At 40.0% G+C, this 18,550-nt stretch overlaps 2 protein-coding genes across 2 annotated transcripts in view; one reads left to right on the forward strand and one right to left on the reverse strand.

Annotated features, from left to right (window-relative positions):
- LOC109463556 overlaps window positions 1-288 on the forward strand; it is a gene marked incomplete at its 3' end in the record, with an annotated part of 1,692 nt that extends 1,404 nt beyond the window's left edge. The window contains exon 3 of the mRNA XM_019760396.1: window positions 9-288. Coding sequence (XP_019615955.1) covers window positions 9-288 — 280 coding nt within the window. The remainder of the gene's footprint in view (window positions 1-8) is intronic.
- Window positions 1-18,258, reverse strand: part of LOC109463593 (leucine-rich repeat-containing protein 4B-like) — a 34,814-nt gene extending 16,556 nt beyond the window's left edge. Inside the window, exon 1 of the mRNA XM_019760450.1 lies at window positions 18,135-18,258. The gene's annotated coding sequence lies outside the window, so the exon portion shown is untranslated. The remainder of the gene's footprint in view (window positions 1-18,134) is intronic.
- Between the last annotated feature and the right edge of the window lie 292 nt (window positions 18,259-18,550).

Genomic DNA, 18,550 nt, shown 5'->3' on the forward strand with positions numbered 1-18,550 from the left:
CCCTGAAGGAGGGGGAAAACAACTCCAGAAAGGACAAAAGTAGCAAGGAACAGAGTAAGACTGGAAAACAAGAACAACTCCCAGCGAGTTACGTGGTTCTACCCTACATACATGGAGTTACAGAGAGGTTGAAGCGTGTATATGCAAAACACAATGTGAGCCTGTACTCCAAACCGGGCTTCACCTTACGTAATGCCCTTGTGAGACCCAAGGACCCTCTAGCACCTGGTGAGAAGTGCGGTGTGATCTACAAGATCAAGTGTGAAGAGTGCGGGGAGGTTTACGTTGGTGAAACTGAGCGGTCACTTGGGGAAAGGACTTCTGAACACCAAAAGTCATTACACCAGAAAGACTGCAAATCTGCATTAAGTCAACACCAACTCCAGGCTGGTCACAACATCACTACCAGGCCCATCTCTGACATTATTGAAATCATAGATCAAGAGTCTCGTAACCCACATAGGAAGATTAAGGAAGCGGTGCACATACAGTTGGAAGGTGCCAAGCTAAACCGGACAGAAGGTTGGGACCTCCCCAAGACTTACTTACCCTTACTTCGGAGGGAGGCGACGGGGGGTGGGACCCGACAGACCGATGCAAGTCTCGGGCCTAGTCTCGCGCTCTCGCGAGATTAGGCCACTCCGTGAACAAGATGGACTGATAGCCATCGAAAATTTGGAGGTTAGTATCCTTATCCTTCCAAAGTTGTCACTGATGAAAGAATTCACTAGGAACTATCCTTTTAAAGTCTGAAAAAAAAATTAAATTTTTCTGGCCCCAAGGCAGGAATTCCAAGTACCTGTCTTCCCTGTAGTGTTTTCATCATTCCATATTTAGTTCACACATGTGAGATCACAGTCGGTCCCTCAGGCGCCCTTCAAGTACAGACAACATGATGTCCCCTCCATCAGTCCCCATTTTCCCATAATCCCTTCGGTGTCTGTACCACCTGAGCCTTCTAATGTCAAGGTCAAGTGTAGTTGACCTTGAAGTTCCCCCAAGGACAATGTCATTTCCCTTCTGAAAGGTCCATTAGTATAGGTTCAGCCTTACCTGATGTGATTCTAATGTTATGTACTTTAGACTCTGGCTTGCTGTAGTAGCCATTTTGCACCATATATTGGGGTTAGGCAGCAGGAGTAGAATGTTTATTGGAGTTCAACGTCTTCTTTAGCTGTTTACCTATGCATGTAACTAGGAAAAATATAAAAGAATGAAGAAACAAAAACGAAGAGTCTATTATTTAACATACCATGCCGTGTATGTTTAGTCATTTGCTCAACCTTCATGATCACTTACCTGGAGGTTTGAAGGCAACTTTTTTTAGCCATTATTTTCATTCGCACACTCGCATCACTTTTGTTGGGTTCCCAGAGGATGTCGTCCACATAATAAGATCAACATGGCCTATAGAAGAATGCAGGGCTCTCCCCAAGCAATGAAGTAAGGGTGCTCCCCCTCTCACCATTTTCCTAGCACCCCTCCCCAAAAGTTGAAATTTAGGGTTTTCCCTTTAATAGCATTTTCATGCAAATTCGCTGATTTTTCCCTAGAAAAGACCGTGGAGAGACCCCTGGAATGCTATATGAACCTCGAGGCAATATTTGCCATTTTGTTCTTACGCTTACACTAGATCTGAGGCTCCCAGAGGATGTCATCCAAATAATCAACTCAACATGGCCTAAAGAATAGAATGATGTATGTACCTCATCAGACGACTACACAGTCAGTATTGGCTGTACGTAAATCCTATTATACAGACAATTCCGCACTGAGACGCCGCGTCTCTGTTTACCTCCCAGCAGCACAAATCATCCTCCAAACTCACCAGTCAGCAAATCCCCGACTTCAACTCATTAGGTACTACCAACTCCCAGTGTAGCACTACCATGTTAGGGTATATTAAACTATTCATTACTGAAGCTGTGTAAAATTGGAGCTGTGCAGGTCTTTCTCATTTCTACCCTCACTCGTTCATCTATTTAGTAGGTATATCTGACACTGACACAAGAACTAGAATGAATCGCATAGAAGTTAGAAATATCATTAAAAATTTCATGAAGTTTTGCGCGTCTTCAACTCCTTAGGTTTACCAACTCCCAGTGTAGCGCCATGTTAGGGTATATTAAACTATTCAGTACCCAGAGCGTGAAAGACTACCTGCACATGCATGTGAAATTGGAGATGTGCAGGTATTTCTCATTTCGACCTGCATTGGTCCATGTACTTGCTTTATGCAGGTTATTACAGGTATTTCTGACACTGACAGAACAACTAGACTGAATCACATGAAAGTTAAAGATATCAACAAATTTCATAAAGGTTTCATTACGCCAACTGGCAGGTGCCTGCGAAGCTGGTGTATTACGCCGAAGGGCGGTTATACTGGTTATATAATACAGATACAGAAGCTGTTGTGTTACCTGATGGGCGGTTATACTGACTTGAGAGATACAGAAATCACCAGACCCATTGTAGTCCGTTTTTCATTCTGGCAAGTCTTTCTGTACACGTTTCTATTCAGACAAATCCTCTTATGCAATGTACATGGCACCACATGACAGATAATGCCAGGCTGTATTTCATTTCTACCACACAGGATTACAATTTCATCAGAGTTGATTGTCTCATCTGTAATTTCTCGCCTAACCGTAGCATTAAAGAGGATCAGCATCTGGATAAGCTTTACATGTGATTTCCTCTTTATGGGATAGTGTTATGCGGGCTATTAGGAACGGGCAATTAATTTATGATGTGGAATTATACATGGGATTATTGGCAATGGGTCGTATTTTCAGTCAGTGACAGCTGTGTATGTATGGTTGTAAGAAAGATGCATTTTTTTCTTAAAAGAATTTGACGATAACGACCAACAATCTCATACTTTGCGTATTTGGGTGTATACAAAAAGAATAACATTAACGCTCATTACCCCTCTGGGTAATTAAGACATTAAGAAAACTATTATTGAGGCTTTTTCAGAATGTCTTGAACACCTGAAGTATGCATATAGTAGGGACTACTGATGCTGTATTATAGAGTTTTACATATATGTACAGATATATTTTAATTTTTCTAACTTGAAAACGTGACGCAGCATACATCAAATGAGGCAAATCAAATTCACTTCTTTGTGTGTCTATTTGACGAAACAAAATTTCTTTTTTAACATGAAATTCAAGTATATGAACGTGAATACTTGCCTCCAGCGATGCCAAATTTGTCTTCTTGGCGAATTGCCATAACGGAAGTTATCAGAAGCGATCGATTCATTGCTCATTGCATGAAAGAACAACCTCACTCCTGCAGGGCTTGAAATACATGTGCACCTTAGTGCTCCCAAATTTTGGAGTTGTGCACCCAGTTGTTTCTTGTGGGTGCACCAATGCAGCAAAAATTTTTGTATGTTAATGTATAGCAAGATGTATACATGCAGCATACCTTTAACATCTAAGTGTCAAAAATAGTGAAATCATTAATGATTCTTGTACTACCTTTGTTTAGAAATGAAACATAATTAGCTTTTGTTGACATAGTACTTATATGGTGCACCCAATTTATTTTGTGCACCCAATATTTTAGGTTGAATTTCAAGCCCTGACGTGGCAGCCAGACCTCTTCTTTATTTTGCCTACATTCTGACTTCCAGGCGCGCTATGATTGTAGAGTAAACGGGAAATTTGGGGTAGCTTTTTCTGGAGCCAAACAAAAGAAGGGCTGACATTCTGATGTTGACTACTTTTCTATTGTCCCCAAAATGCCCCAAATTGTCGTTTTAGCTGTCCCAGTTTAAATTTTAGTGGTCCCTGGCCATCGGGACACAGTTAATTTCGAGCCCTGCTCACTCCTGTCAGCCAGATCTGTTCTGTATGCCATGTGTGCAGCCCTGCATTTGAGCTTTATGTGCTTTCATTTCATACTATATAGTTTATGCGACCCCTTTTATAGCATCACTCTCTTTAATGTGTTTAATGTACGATGCCATATGGTCCTTTATTACCCGATAGAAACCAAGCCTAGTCATTTCAAGGTGAGGGTCGATCTGACAGCTTAGAATTAAGCTTCTTTCACGAGAAACTTTTAACCGTTTGTTCCGTAAATGGTTTTCTGCTGACATCACTGCCACTGTAATCTGGGGCCATTATCAGTGGGAAACTTTACGGTGGAAGTTGATAGTGTAAGATATTATACATAGGGAGGTGGTTGTCACACACTTTGACTTCCAGCAAAATTACTTCAATTTCCAAGTAGTGCACTTAAACTAGTACGTTGCACTTCTTGAGTAAAGACAGTGTATATGGCAGTCTGAACATTATCAGAGAGACAATTAACGATAGTAGTTGATAGTACAGTGCAAGATATTACACAAGGAAGAGGTGGTTGTCACATAGTTTGACTTCCAGCTTAATTACTTCTATTTCCAAGTAGTGCACTTAAACTACTGCGTTGCACTTGAGAAAATGCAGTGTATATGGCAGTCTGAATATTATCAGAAAGACACTTAACGATGGAAGTTAATAGTGCAATATGTTATACATGGGGAGGTGGTTGTCATACGGTTTGACTTATAGCAAAATTACTTCAATTTCCAAGTAGTGCACTTAAACTAGTACGTTGCACTTCTTGAGTAAAGACAGTGTATATGGCAGTCTGAATATTATCAGAGAGACAATTAACGATGGTAGTTGATAGTACAGTGCAAGATATTACACAAGGTATAGGTGGTTGTCATACAGTTTGACTTGTAGCAAAATTACTTCAATTTCCAAGTGCACTTAAACTAGTATGTTACACTTGAGAAAATAAGTGTATTTGGCAGTGTGTGAACAGGCCTAGTTTTAATCACGGGTCTTTCCTACAATATAAAGATCAGCAATTTTCTGCTAGAAATTTGAACAGGCAACATGCAGACTGATAGAGCAAACCAATTACAGATAACCTTTTGGATTGCCTGCTCTTCTGAAGTTTAAACCACACCCATTCAATTTGTTAGCTCTGGGATCTTAGAAAATGCTGTAGAGCTAGAAGATTAGCGTAGTTTTGAGGGTAAGTCTGTACCTTGCTTTTAATGGTTTCACGGAGCAAATGTAGTCAAATTTTGGGGGTCTACTCTGCTATATACTAGTATTCTTCCTGTTGTCGCCTTGCTGCTTTTTTTGCATCCGAAAACCAAGAAAATCGCCTAGTGTGACCTAAAATCTTACTAAATCTACCCTACATCTAAAAGTACCTCCTTTCTGATAGCCTTGTCACCGACGTACCTGAACTGAAACATGGTTTTAAGGAGCAAATGTTGTCACATGTGAGGTTTCCTCTGAAAGATCTATTCTTCTCTCGTTTTCTTGCTGCTTTTTTTTGCTTCCAAAAGCCAAGGAATTCAACTGATGTGGCCTAAAAGAGTCCTAAAATCTACCCTGGTTCTAAAAGTACCTCATTTCTGATTGCTTTGTCACCGCCGTTCCTGAACTGAAGCTGTTCATCCCCATCCATTTAATCCGGCACACACACCCTAACACTCCATTAGCATCTAAATTGTGTCGGTATAGCCGAGCGCCTGCCGACAGCGTCCCCTGAATATGCTACAAACAACACCTACGGATCTAGGTGCGAAAATTCTTCATCCCTTGCTGTTATGTTTTCACTGTAGGCGTCAAAGTAATGGTGTTACTCTTTAGCCAGTGTGAATTGGTTCTTTTGCAGCATGACACCTTGTACACAGGTTTAGGGTACTCAAATGGTACACGTTACTGATAGGATTCCCTGGGGTGTCTGTAGGATAGCTGTGTGAACTGGAGACTCCCCAGGTTGCCTATGTTATATATGCTGGTCCCATATTTTAAATATGGACTCAGTAGGAACATTTCCTAAACACTAGACTCCCTAGGCTGCCTGTGTTATGCTGGCTCCTGTATGTCAACTATGGACTCAGTGGGGAATTTCTAAAGTCAAAAGACATCATTTACTCAATGCACCAGGCCAAGCCAACATATTTCCGTGGTTCTCGAACATTTCAAGGGAAAATACAGCAGGCAGGCAGGCAACATGAAAGCATATGGAAGGGAGTAAATTTAAATATTATTGTATTCACCTAATAAAACTGAGTGCAGTAGTGCATATACTAGGGCATAATTATAGTACTGTCCTTGGTACTGAACACTCCAACTTCAGGTAATTCCTTATATTAACTCATTGGCACAAAATGAGTCAGAGATATTTATCATAACCATATGTGTTCCTAACTGTTAAAACGAGAGAAAAAAAATGTCTGCAACTCCTGTGGTCCACATCATTAGCGATGCCTGCATTTTATTCATTTATTGATCTTAACGATAGGCCCTGCAGATGAAGTTACCTGATTCCCATTTCTAGGAACCCTAGGAACATTCATAACAAACTACATGGCAGTATAGAATCAAGATGCAAAACGTTAACTACAACCATGTTGGATTTATATAAATACACAAAAAATCAAAGGACACATGGTTAAATTACCCAGACTGGTATCAGGGTGTGGGTTTCCAATTAGAAATTAATGAGCTTTTAGGTGAGCTTTCGGGGTCATTGTAGGGATAAAAGTCTTGTCTTAACTGTCCAACTGGCCTGATTTTGTCATAGGATACATCCTTACATGTGGACTGACTGACATGTAGATACTAATCATCACATGATAAGCCCAAATATTATGATTTGAGCCATGTAGGCAACACACTAAGTTGGTTTATGATTCAAACAATTTTAAATTTACCACTGCATTGATAGATGGAAAACTGTAATAGCTAGGAACTCAAAGTCCAAAATATGACCATTTTGGAGTTGTTTGAGAACCTTTCATTAAATTCACTTGGCAACTCAGAAAAAAATCTAAGGGTTTGGATTCGCAAAACAACGAATTAAGCTGCTGTGGCCTGAACAACAAACATATTGATGAAACACTGGGGCGTGTGGCGTGAATGGGAACCTGAATAAATCATAGACACCCCGGTCACTGCATTGACAGATGGAAAACTGTAATACCTAGGAATACAAGGGCGAAAATAGTTGCATTAAAAAAAAGTTAGAAACAAATTTAGAGGGCAAATTTGAGAAACAATGCATTAAGCTGCTGTGGCCTGAACAACAAACATATTGATGAAACACTGGGGCGTGTGGCGTGAATGGGTACCTGAATAAATCATAGACACCCCGGCCATACCAAATGTTTGTGTTATGTAATAGCAATTCAGTTGATTCAGAACGTTTTAAAAACTACTTTGCAAGCCAGTAAGTGGGTGGATTCGAGAAACAATGGATTAAGATGCTTTGGCCTGCACAACAAACATATTGATAAAACACCGGGGCGTGTGGCGTGAATGGGTACCTGAATAAATCATAGACACCCCGGCCATACCAAATGGTGTGAACCGCCGGAGTGCCCTAATTCAACCAAATCACATTACCGCTGCTTTAATGGGGCGCGAGCGCGAAATGGGACGGGGATTTTCTTTCCAACTATTCCGTTTTACAGCTAAATCATCGCCATACCGGGTAATGCAAACCTTTTAGATTGGTTCGCAATCTGCCCAGGCTGTTGACGTGTATCCGCCATTAGGAATGGGCTGAGTGTGCCAAAAATCATAACGATAGTATGGGATGCAAAGCTTTTAGGTTGGGTTAGGTCTTGGAATGTTGTTGACATGTACACTGTACATTCACAAAATAATGCAAACCTTTTAGATTGGTTTGCAATCTACCCAAAGCTGTTGACGTGTATCCGCCATTAGGGATGGGCTAAGTGTACCAGAAATCATGATAATACCACGGAATGCAAACCTTGTAGGCTGGATTTGCAGTCTTGCAATGTTGTTGACATGTATAAGATATAAATTTTCACCAGTCTTGCAATATTGATACGTATTCAATTTATTACCCACCATTAGGAATGGAAACGTATGGCAGCGTGTACCAGAAATCATGACGAAAGTATGGAATGCAAACCTTTTAGTCTGGTTTGCAGTCAGTCTTGCAATGTTGTTGACATGTGTACCTGAGTGTATCTGAAATCATTCTCATAATGATAAGACAGAATGCAAACCTTTTAGATTGGTTTGCAATCTGCCCGACGCTGTTGACGTGTATAAACCATTAGGAATGGGCTGAGTGTACCAGGAATCATAACGATAGTACAGAATGCAAACCGTTTAGGTTGGGTTAGGTCTTGGAATGTTGTTGACATGTACATTGTATATTCACGAATAAATGCAAAGCTTTAGATTGGTTTCCAATCGCCCGATGCTGTTGACGTGTATCCACCATTAGGGATGGGGGACATATAGTACGGAATGCAAAGCTTTTATGCTGGATGTGCAGTCTTGCAATGTTGTTGACATGTGTACCTGAGTGTACCAGAAATCATTCTCATAATGATAAGATGGGAGCAAACCTTTTAGATTGGTTTGCAATCTGCCCGACGCTGTTGACTTGTATTTGTCATTAGGAATGGGCCGAGTGTGCCAGAAATTCATATCGATAGTAGTACAGAATACTTTAGGTTGGTTTGCTATCTTGCAATGTTGTTGACATGTACGTTGTATATTCACAAAGAAATTGATATCTTATGGCTGTGTTGAGTGTACCTGAAATCCTAATAATAATAGGACGGATGCGTGTTGTTGACATGTACATTTTATATTGACAAAGAGCATTAGTGTACCTGAAATCATAATGACAGCACAAAATACAAAGCTTTCAAGATGGTTTGCTGTCTTGCAATGTTGTTGATATGCATTCAATATAAATATTCACAGAGGAATACAAAACTTATGGTACCCGAAACCATTATCACAATGATAATACGGAATGCAAAGCTTTTAGTTCGGTCTGCCGTCTGTTGTTTACATGTGTCCACTGAGAGATGGAAAACGTATGGATGAGTGTACCAGAAAGCACATCAGTTATAGCGATTTATGTGGTAACATCGTATAACGGTTGAGAGATTTTCTAACCACTTGTCATACCTCGTAAAATTTAAAAAGCATTGTCTAATTATCTCAGATGAGATTGTTTTTTCACACGTCTTCTGGGTAAGAATTTTTGTTTTATTCATATTCATCAAGACATTAAAACATAACAAGGACAGTGACAGTGTCGCGCTGCACTCAAGTTTATAACTTACATTAACAGCACCACACAACAAAAAAGTACAATTAACATTTGAGTACACAAAGTTGACGTATCTTTGCACCACCTCAAGGCATTAAAAATGCTCATGCTAACAATCTAAGAAGAATTTTGGTCAGGGGCTGAAAGATAATGATGATTTGTTGGCGCATTTGCGATAAATTGAGAATTATTGCAGGAGATATTACAACAAACAAGGGCCTTGGCAGAAACAAATGCCTGCACTTACGCAGAATAGCAAAAAGGGGCCCATCCACTGAAGAGATACATTAAGTGCTGATAAGCCGTGCTGGTTCAACCAGAAAGATATCATATCCAGCTGGCGTGATAAAGTGCCATTCTAGCTATATAATTCATACACAGGAGACAGCAATGGTATAGAACTGATATGCTGCAATCTGTATCAGATTCTGTATCCGTGCGCTCGGCGTAATCCACCAGTATAACACACCGGCTGACGATAATTCTTATTAGCAAATACCGCTAACCATACAATCCAAAATGTCCATATCGTATTCAGCCATGATGATGATACGGAATACGCAATGCCATGTAGAGGCATTCTAGCAACTTAATGCACAGAGTGCACAGTGATGAAATGTACTGGTATTACTTATAATGTATACCACATAAAGAACAAAATCTGCAAAATATCATCGTTTCAGTTACTACATGTAGTCTGTATTGAGAAGCGTGAGTATTGAGAAGCGTGATATAGAAATATATGTGATATTTCTATAGTGATACAACTCTTGGATAGCAGACAATGTACCTTGTAATGGTGCCTTCTAGAACCCTAACCAAACAAAGCTAGCCTCTGATTTGACCAACGGATGCAGGAGACAGATTTGATCAGTCTGGGAAAGGAAGGTATTTTTAATGACAGAATTTCTGTATCATATCACTGACAATGTACAATGCACCTTACCTGGTTACTTCCAATTGTGCCTTTTTACATTGACCCTTTAACAGCGCCTAAGATTTGACCAACGGAAGCAGCAGACAGATTTAATCAGTCTGGGCTCGGCAGACCGCTGCTAGGCTGTACAGATGACTGTGTCAGTATTTTCATAGTGATACAATTCTTGGATAGCAGACAATCTACCATGCAATGGTGCCTTCTTACAAAAAACTACAACCCTTACCCCACAAAATGTGCCTCAGATTTGACCAAAGGATGCAGGAGACAGATTTGATCAGGCTGGGAAAGGACGTTATTTTAAATGACAGAATTTCTGGACCATAGCACTGACAATGAACAATGCACCTTGCCTGGTTCCTTGCAATTGTTGTACTTTCTTCCATTGACCCTTTAATAACAGAAAAAGCGCCTCCGACCAACGGAAGCAGGAGACAGATTTAATCAGTCTGGCTAATAGACAGTATTTTTAGTGATAAAATTATGGATCATAGCACTAACATTGTACCTTTAAGTTACCTGGTTGCAATGGTACTTTCTTGCACAGAACTAGAACCCTTAAACCACACAAAACGCGCCTCAGATTTTACCAACGGAAGCAGCAGACAGATTTGATGAGTCTGCACTGGGAACACCGCTGCTAGCATGAACAGATGGCTATGTCAGATGACCCATCGTTAGACCGCCATACTAAACCCACGCTATGGATGGCCACTCGTAAAACCGGGGGATATTGCTGGTTTTCAACCCGCGGAGCGTCCATGAATTACTGCAATAGCGCACGCTGATATCTTCCCACATTTGAAGGCGAGCCTGGTCAATAGCTTATGTTTGTTGATTCCATCTATTCCCAGGTAGAAAGGGCCATAGACATGATAACACAGCAGCCTGTAACTGGACCTTTCTGCGTATTAACTACAGTATAAACTACTAACCTAGACTGTAAACAATTGCTGTATGAAATTGAAAGGAACTATATATATAATATAACATAATAATGTATGTATAATATATAACAAAGGTGATGCATGTAGAAGACTGGCTAGATCTGTTTGTGTTATGTAATAGCGACTTAGCCTCTTTTGGTACCTTCCAGTTGGCTCAAGTTTGTAGGAATAGAGGCATTAACTGACTTGGGTTACAAATAATGAATATGTAGAATTAGAAAAAAAAGGTGATACATGTAGAAGACCTGACTACATCTGAGTCCAAGCAATAGGACAGCCATTTTCATGGCCCTTTTGTAGAGCCTGGAGCAATGCACTAACCTATGCTACAAACACTGGATGTTTAGAATTGGGGAACAACGTTTATATAAGTAGAGTATCTGTTTGAGTTAAGTAATACCCCCATGCATAACAGCAGTGGGGAAAATCTGAAAATCCAACATCCGGCAGCATTGCAGCACACTAAGGAATTTGACCATTTTCTGGACCCTTATGTAGGGCCTAGAGCAATGCATTAACCTGGGCTACAGGACCTGGATGTAAAAAAAAGGGAAAACGGTAATACACGTAGGATATCTGTATGAGTTCAGTAATACCTTCATAACAGCAATGGGGAAAACATCCCGCAGCAAAGCAGCACACAAACGAGGACACACGAGCTAACGAGGCTGCACTTAGCGAAATGGAACTTACGTGTAGGGACCGGGGGAAGCAGCCATTATCCATCCACAGTGGGGCCACAGGACGTGCTTATACTAGGACGGGCCACCCTCCCTGCACCTTCCAGCACCTGCACCCCTCATTGCTGCCATTCTTGTTTGTCTCTCGTGGTCGAGGATGGCCAATGCCTTGGTTCTCTTCTGCTGGGTCCGGAGATAGCTGATTAGACCAATTCGGGGCAGGAATCCTCGCACACATCAGTGAATGGGTGTGTTGCTGGTGTTGGTGGTAGGTCTGGCCTTACGGGATGCCCACTTCTCGACAGCGTCGTAGCCATGGCCAACACCAGGCCTCTGTAGCTGCCGCTACGCCGCCTCATCATCATACGACTAACGACGTGCTAGCTCCATGAAATGCACACACTGACGAGGCGGGGAATTTCCTAACACTGCAGTGTTATAGTAGTGATATTTCAGACGGTTCCCGCAGCGTTTTTGGGGGAAGTACCGGCAGCGGGCCCAGACGGAATTGGGAAGGAGAGATAAGTGATGGATTATTGGATTCCGGGAGGGTCAAAACCCCATTTGGGGGAGGATGCCGCCGGAATGCGAAATTCGCCCAAAACAATACACCATTAGGGCGCACATGAAGTTTGGGCGACACCGGAATTTTGAACCCAGTGACAAGGGTTGATAAAGTGTACATAATTATGTAATCTAGAGTCAAGGAGTCTGGTTAAGCATCATCTCATGAACATTGTACGATAAAAATGTACTCTAGACAAAAATTGTGACTTGCGAAATTCGCCCAAAACAATACACCATTAGGGCGCACAGGAAGTTTGGGGCAGCACCGGAATCACCCAGTGACAAGGAAGTCTGATTTCATGAACACTGTACATGGAATTCATTTCTAGAGTTTACTGTATTTTTGACTTGTGGAATGAAAATTCACACAAAACAATACACCATTAGGGTGCCTATGATGTTTGAATTTTGAACCCAGTGACATCGGGGAGTCTGGTTTTGAATAATAAAGGATCTGATGATATAAAAATGTAACGTAGAAACAAATTTGTGACTAACCCTAACCCCAAAAATACATGTCTTGTTAAAACTGCCAAGTCATGCAGAATATGATATGTCAAAAATAGCTTTAATCATCAGATTTTGTTTAAAGTAGTAGTTGGGAAGAAAGCTTTCATCTGTTAGGAGTTGACCGGAAAGCATTTAAAAAGACGCTTAGAAGATTAAAAATTCAAATATTGCTGGACCAGGTGAAACAGTAAAAGGAGTATTCCAGTGGACCGCATACAGACCCTCGCGGGACCCAGTTGTAACTGACGGCATGCTTCATCAAACTTGCCTTCCTGTCAGTTACTTTAATGATACCTGCCAATCACCATGGCTCTCACGGGGGTTTTAATAATAAATGAGGCCTAAATATTTGAAAACAATTAAAAACAGCAACTGCAACCTTCTGACAGCCCTCTAGGTTGTAAAAATTCTATAAGACTTTAGCTAGGTTAGAACCTAATATTGTGTAGCATCATGCTGGTTGTCATTAGAAATAACTGGGACATAAACATCGTACGGTTACTGTAGTGATAATGCTGCTGTCATTTTATGTCATCCCAAAGCAATGTTTTACGCCTTGTAGATGTGATAATGATTTCATTTATCTGCTGTTACAGTGGCACATATTTTTACAACACAAATTTTGCATTAACAATCAGCCTGCTGAGGTACACATATAGCCATTTGGCTAGGTATAGGTTGTGGGGCAATGAGTTAAAATAATGGCGTAAAGTGGGCTTATTTTTACCAAAAATTACTGACCTCTACCTGCATATATTGTAGTAGTGACTAGTAAGCGTTAAGGAAAATTCATCTCTATAATTCTCTGAAAATGTTTGTCTTTTTCAAGTTGTAACCATGTTTTTTCTCTGTAATGTAGGAGTCAAAATCTCTGCACCCAAATAGCTAACTATATCTGGTTTGCAGAGAAATCTATACTCACTAGACCTTCATACTATTCACACAATGAGCCAATATGGAACATCTAAAAACAGTAAAATTGTGGTATACATTGTATGGTAACCCCTTAGCTCAATACTATTGGAAAATTTTGACATACCAATGTGCGGTGAGAATGATAATAAAAAAGTCAATAAAACGCTTCCTAAAGGGGTATGTTAAGGCCAGAGCTATTTGATTCCTTGGATATAGGCTTTTAGAAGGTAATGCTAAATTGGAGTATCGACATTGATGCGGTTTGCGTAGTCCAGTGGTTAGCAACCCTTCCTCTGGACCAAGAGGTTGGGAGTTAGACATTCAACATATTGTTACTGTTAAGGGTTGCAGACCTTAGGACTGAGGAACACTGTTTATTGCTTTTGTTGAAAAGAACTAGGGGAATTTTACGGTACAATGAACCTAAATGCTTTTCAAAGCAACAGATCGTATATTTTTTATCTTGCAGTGACACAGAGAACAAGATTGAGATTACTTGGTAATTCTCTTTCCTATTTTGACATGGAAGAGAGTTTGACAGAAAATCCTACAATGTACACAGTTCACAAAGTTTCAGGCATTAAATGTAGTAATATGCAACATTATTCCCTATGGCTTCTATTTTTAAAGAAGCCATATTGTCCCTTTCCTGCATTTTTATCCTTTTAAAAATCATAAGAACCAAGAACTGTTAAAGCCTGAAGTAGGTCTACGAAGCAGTGGGACCAATAAAATCAGTTACTCTCTCTTTCCATTTTTATGCAACCCCCACGTTTCATCGCAGTGGTCTGCCCCAAAGTTAATGACATTTTCAACTGAGAGATCATTAAAACTCTGCAAGAAATTCAGCAGGGAAATTAGAGTTTCTTCTCCAAAGGTTATCAAATGAAATCCATTCCAGGCATGTTATTTCACTCGCTCATATTTCATATCACCAGAGACAAAACAAGAACAATAAAAGAGACATTGCCTGTAAATTCTTAGCAAGTCTGAAAGAAAACAATTAACTCACACATATATTATTTTCAAGACAATGTACTGTATAGCTAAATGAATAAATAGATTGAATAGATATTGGGCTCAGTCCGATTTCAAATATATAAATGTGACAATTATCTCAAGAAAATCCTTTATTCATAACTTTCCCTTCAATTTAAAGTCAGCTTTAGTTTAAAACTGGGACCCTAAGTGATATTTATATGCCCCATTTTTTTTACCTGGACAAATGTTTTGGAAGTTCATACTCGTTATTTGTCTTCCTTCCATTTTGTATCTAACAGTATATTGTCAGAATTGGAAAATCATTACAGTTACCATAGAGACACTAGATATTCATAACTTTCCTGTCATTTTTGAGCCTGCTTTTGAAATCCTGATCAGCGTTCTGAAATGATGTTCATATGGCATAAAATTTCTGCTTGGAAAGATGTACTACCTCAAAGGCCTTCATTTCCATAAGAAATGCTGTTCATCAGGATTGCAGGTAAGATGACATTCCGGTGGCTAAACTCCTAGATGGAAGCTGGAGGGTAATTTGTCATCCTAACATGGAGAAACACATCAGAATCAGAGTTGGGCAGCTGCCATGCAAATGCCAACTTATCCTTGGTAATGGAAGTGTGGTAAAGGCTGCAGCAAGTTGATTCATTGGTTCTTGGATTTGCGTAACTTCATGAAACCATGAACATGAAAAAGAGAGCTTGATAGAAAAGTTTGCACCTATTAGTATTTGTTACGTCGGTGAAGGTTTGACATCCAGGCAATACGCCTCCCCCCCAAAAAAAGTTACTCTAGCACTTATATACCTGATTTTCTCTCTCTAGTGTCAATGACGAAAGGTAGAGGATGCTACCTGAAACGTTTGATCGTTTCCAAATCATATACAGCTGCTTGAGTAAATATTTGTTGGCACATAATGTTGCTGCTACCTGTCCAATCCTCTTATTTATCTCCTTATCCAGAAAAACACAAGGCATCCACAGCTACAGTTCAAAGGTGTCAGCAAGATGGAATCGAAGGTTAATATGAAACACTGGGAGGAACTTGCATAACCTTCGTGAGTAGCGGTGTGTACGTTATATATCAAGCTCACAACTCTTAAGGTACATCTAGATAGGTATTCCATGACCTTGAGAGCTCTCCCTCGACTCCCGAACAACTACTTATACTTAAGTACACCATTCGAAGGTCATTGCCTCTCAAAGTAGTGTTCCGTGATGCCCATGTTAAAAGAGGGATGCGCGGCTTCCGCCTTTCCTCAGAGGACCTAGTGGTGCATTAGTGTTACATCTTCCATTAAACTTAAATGGTCCCCGCTCATGAAAGTCATCAAGGCTCAGCGACTGTTCACAGCCTGCTGGGGTGTTCAGCCTTCGCATTGAAACATGCTGATTGTATTTGGGATTAAAATGCACAAAGTCAACCTGAATGTACATGGAATAATATGCTTTTGTCTATTTCATGAAATTTACCACATTTGTGGAATGACCGGCATAACAGGTGACTAACATTTTGAATATGTCAAACTGAAGATGGACCGGTTCTCGTTTTCGTAACTTTTCTTCAAAGTGGCTCGAATTATAGCTCTATTTAAAGATGGGATATTCCTTACTGTAACCAATGCTAGGCTTTCATTTTTACTTGTTCATTTTGACTTGAGAGAGCAAATGGGTGTAAAGTGCATTTACCAAGGGCACAGCATTTTGGATTGCTTAAGATTTAAACCCAGAACCTTTAGAGTCTAAGGAAAAGAAAGTAGGAAAACAGATATTCGTGCCGTGCCTGTATTGCATAATTTGGCAGGAAGAGTGATAAACTAACTAGGATATAGACCTGCCCCCCACCCGCAGAGGTTTAAAGGATTCCCCTGTATTAACAACCCATGAATCTTGATTAGAAAGTAATTAAAAGCAGCTTTTAAATCAATAGATCAGCAGGACTCTGCATACTGATAGTGACTGATGGGGTGGCATACATGTGTGTGTAACTGCATGGGGAGAAGAACATTGTCAAGCAAATTATACTTTGAAATTATTGACACAACAAAATTATACTGTCAAGGATTTTGGCAACGGCAATTTATTTCTTTGGTTCTTTGACACTTGGAGGCAAGATTGTATCAAACAGATATTATAAATGCAGAGCTTTGGTTACATATGTATGCTTGCATGGGGTACATAATGACTTATGGTAGTCATTTTCAGGAGGTTGGAATAATAAACAAAAAAAAATAATGTACGAAATTTTGACAATGTGAAAACAACAAAAAAATTATCTTCTCATGTGTAAAGTTTAGCCATTAAAGGTTGAAGCTGTCAAATGTCGTCTTTCTGATAAGCAATCTGTTGACATATTCTTCAGGTCAATCCAAAAGAGAAGGTATTAACCAGAATCTAAGGAGAAATTGGAGATTCCAGACTGCCAGGAAGCGTGGAATCCTCGGCCTCCTGAATTCCCCCTATGGCCACCCCCATAAACCCTGCTGGCTTCCGGCCAGATTCTGACAACTGCACATCATCCCCCCATTTCCTCTGCTCATACTTTCTCCAAGTCATCCCTTACTAAAAGGTATCAACCAAAATCTAATTAAATCCTCAGTGTTAGATTTCAATATCAGCCAGGTCCCTGGCCCTGAAGTTCTTTAATGCACCTTATGTGAACCACTTATACTAGAAGCACGCTCATGTATATGTAACAGTAATAACGTGTCCAAGGGCAGGAACTGAGTATGGTGTTTCTAAGTCTCTAAATACCCCCAAAACCTCATGAATCTAGCTAGAGATATTCAAGCCACAAAACTGAAAGCCTTTTTGTGTATGCATCGACTGTGAAAGTCAAGCGCTGCTCTATTATTAAACCGCGCTTGTTTGAAGTAAATGACACCCTTGAAAGATGTAAAGAGAGATTCTCCAAGTTCTAATCACTGGTGATAAAGAAAGGAGGAACGTATGCAGTATTTTCTCAAGTTTAACTGCTTGATGCAAACAAGTAATGCTAGCTATTAACTAGAACTTTTTGTGTAGTGTAACTGGTTTGCGACTCCAGACCAAATTAAAGCAGGAGTTTATGAACAAAATTTTTTTCATCCTTCTACCAGTTAAAAGATCAGCACGAAAACATGCAAGAAATGTATTCCTGTGACATTTAGCTTTGGAAATATTACTGAACATTAAACAACAGCTCTGTGATGCCTGGCATAGGCAATGTTATTGCAAATTTCATACTAAAAGCTTTTCCATGTACGCTAAGATGGAAACTATAAGGGAATTCGTCAGATCATTAAGTTGATCAAACTACTGGGGAATATGTAATAAATTTTAAAACAAGGAACAGGTCATTGACATTATGTGTTTGGAGAACAATTATGTTTTTCCTTCTAGAAAGGTTCAAACAGACAAACAAACACGCATATAACACGTTAAATATGCATGTATGACTGACCTTTGTGTATTAGCCTTCAGGTGGTCGACATCACCAGTGGACATTATGAGTCACTTTGCCAATGGTGTTCTGGAGAAGAAGAGAAAGAAAATATGCCTGTTAGAAACATATTATTCTATTTTGATACAGCCCACCAATACTTTTAACACACGGGAGTTCCAGTGGAAAACTATGCCGCCCTCAGCCAAAATAGACACGGGAACATATTAGGAAGCGGCATATTCTGGTCTGTTACACTAACAACAGTCCCTTTGAAACAGGCCAAAGTGAGTCAGCATTACATTGTACATTCTAGGCAGGGGTAATTCTGTCCTGTTAAGCAGAAGCATTCTCTGTGCACCCTATTACAAAGTACAAAAAATATGCGGGCAAAGTACAAGACGATTGCATAATCTGTCCTTTGAACAATGAACTTT

Source organism: Branchiostoma belcheri, unplaced genomic scaffold (assembly GCF_001625305.1).
Source record: "Branchiostoma belcheri isolate BF01 breed outbred unplaced genomic scaffold, Haploidv18h27 scaffold128, whole genome shotgun sequence".
Taxonomy (NCBI): Eukaryota; Metazoa; Chordata; class Leptocardii; order Amphioxiformes; family Branchiostomatidae; genus Branchiostoma; species Branchiostoma belcheri.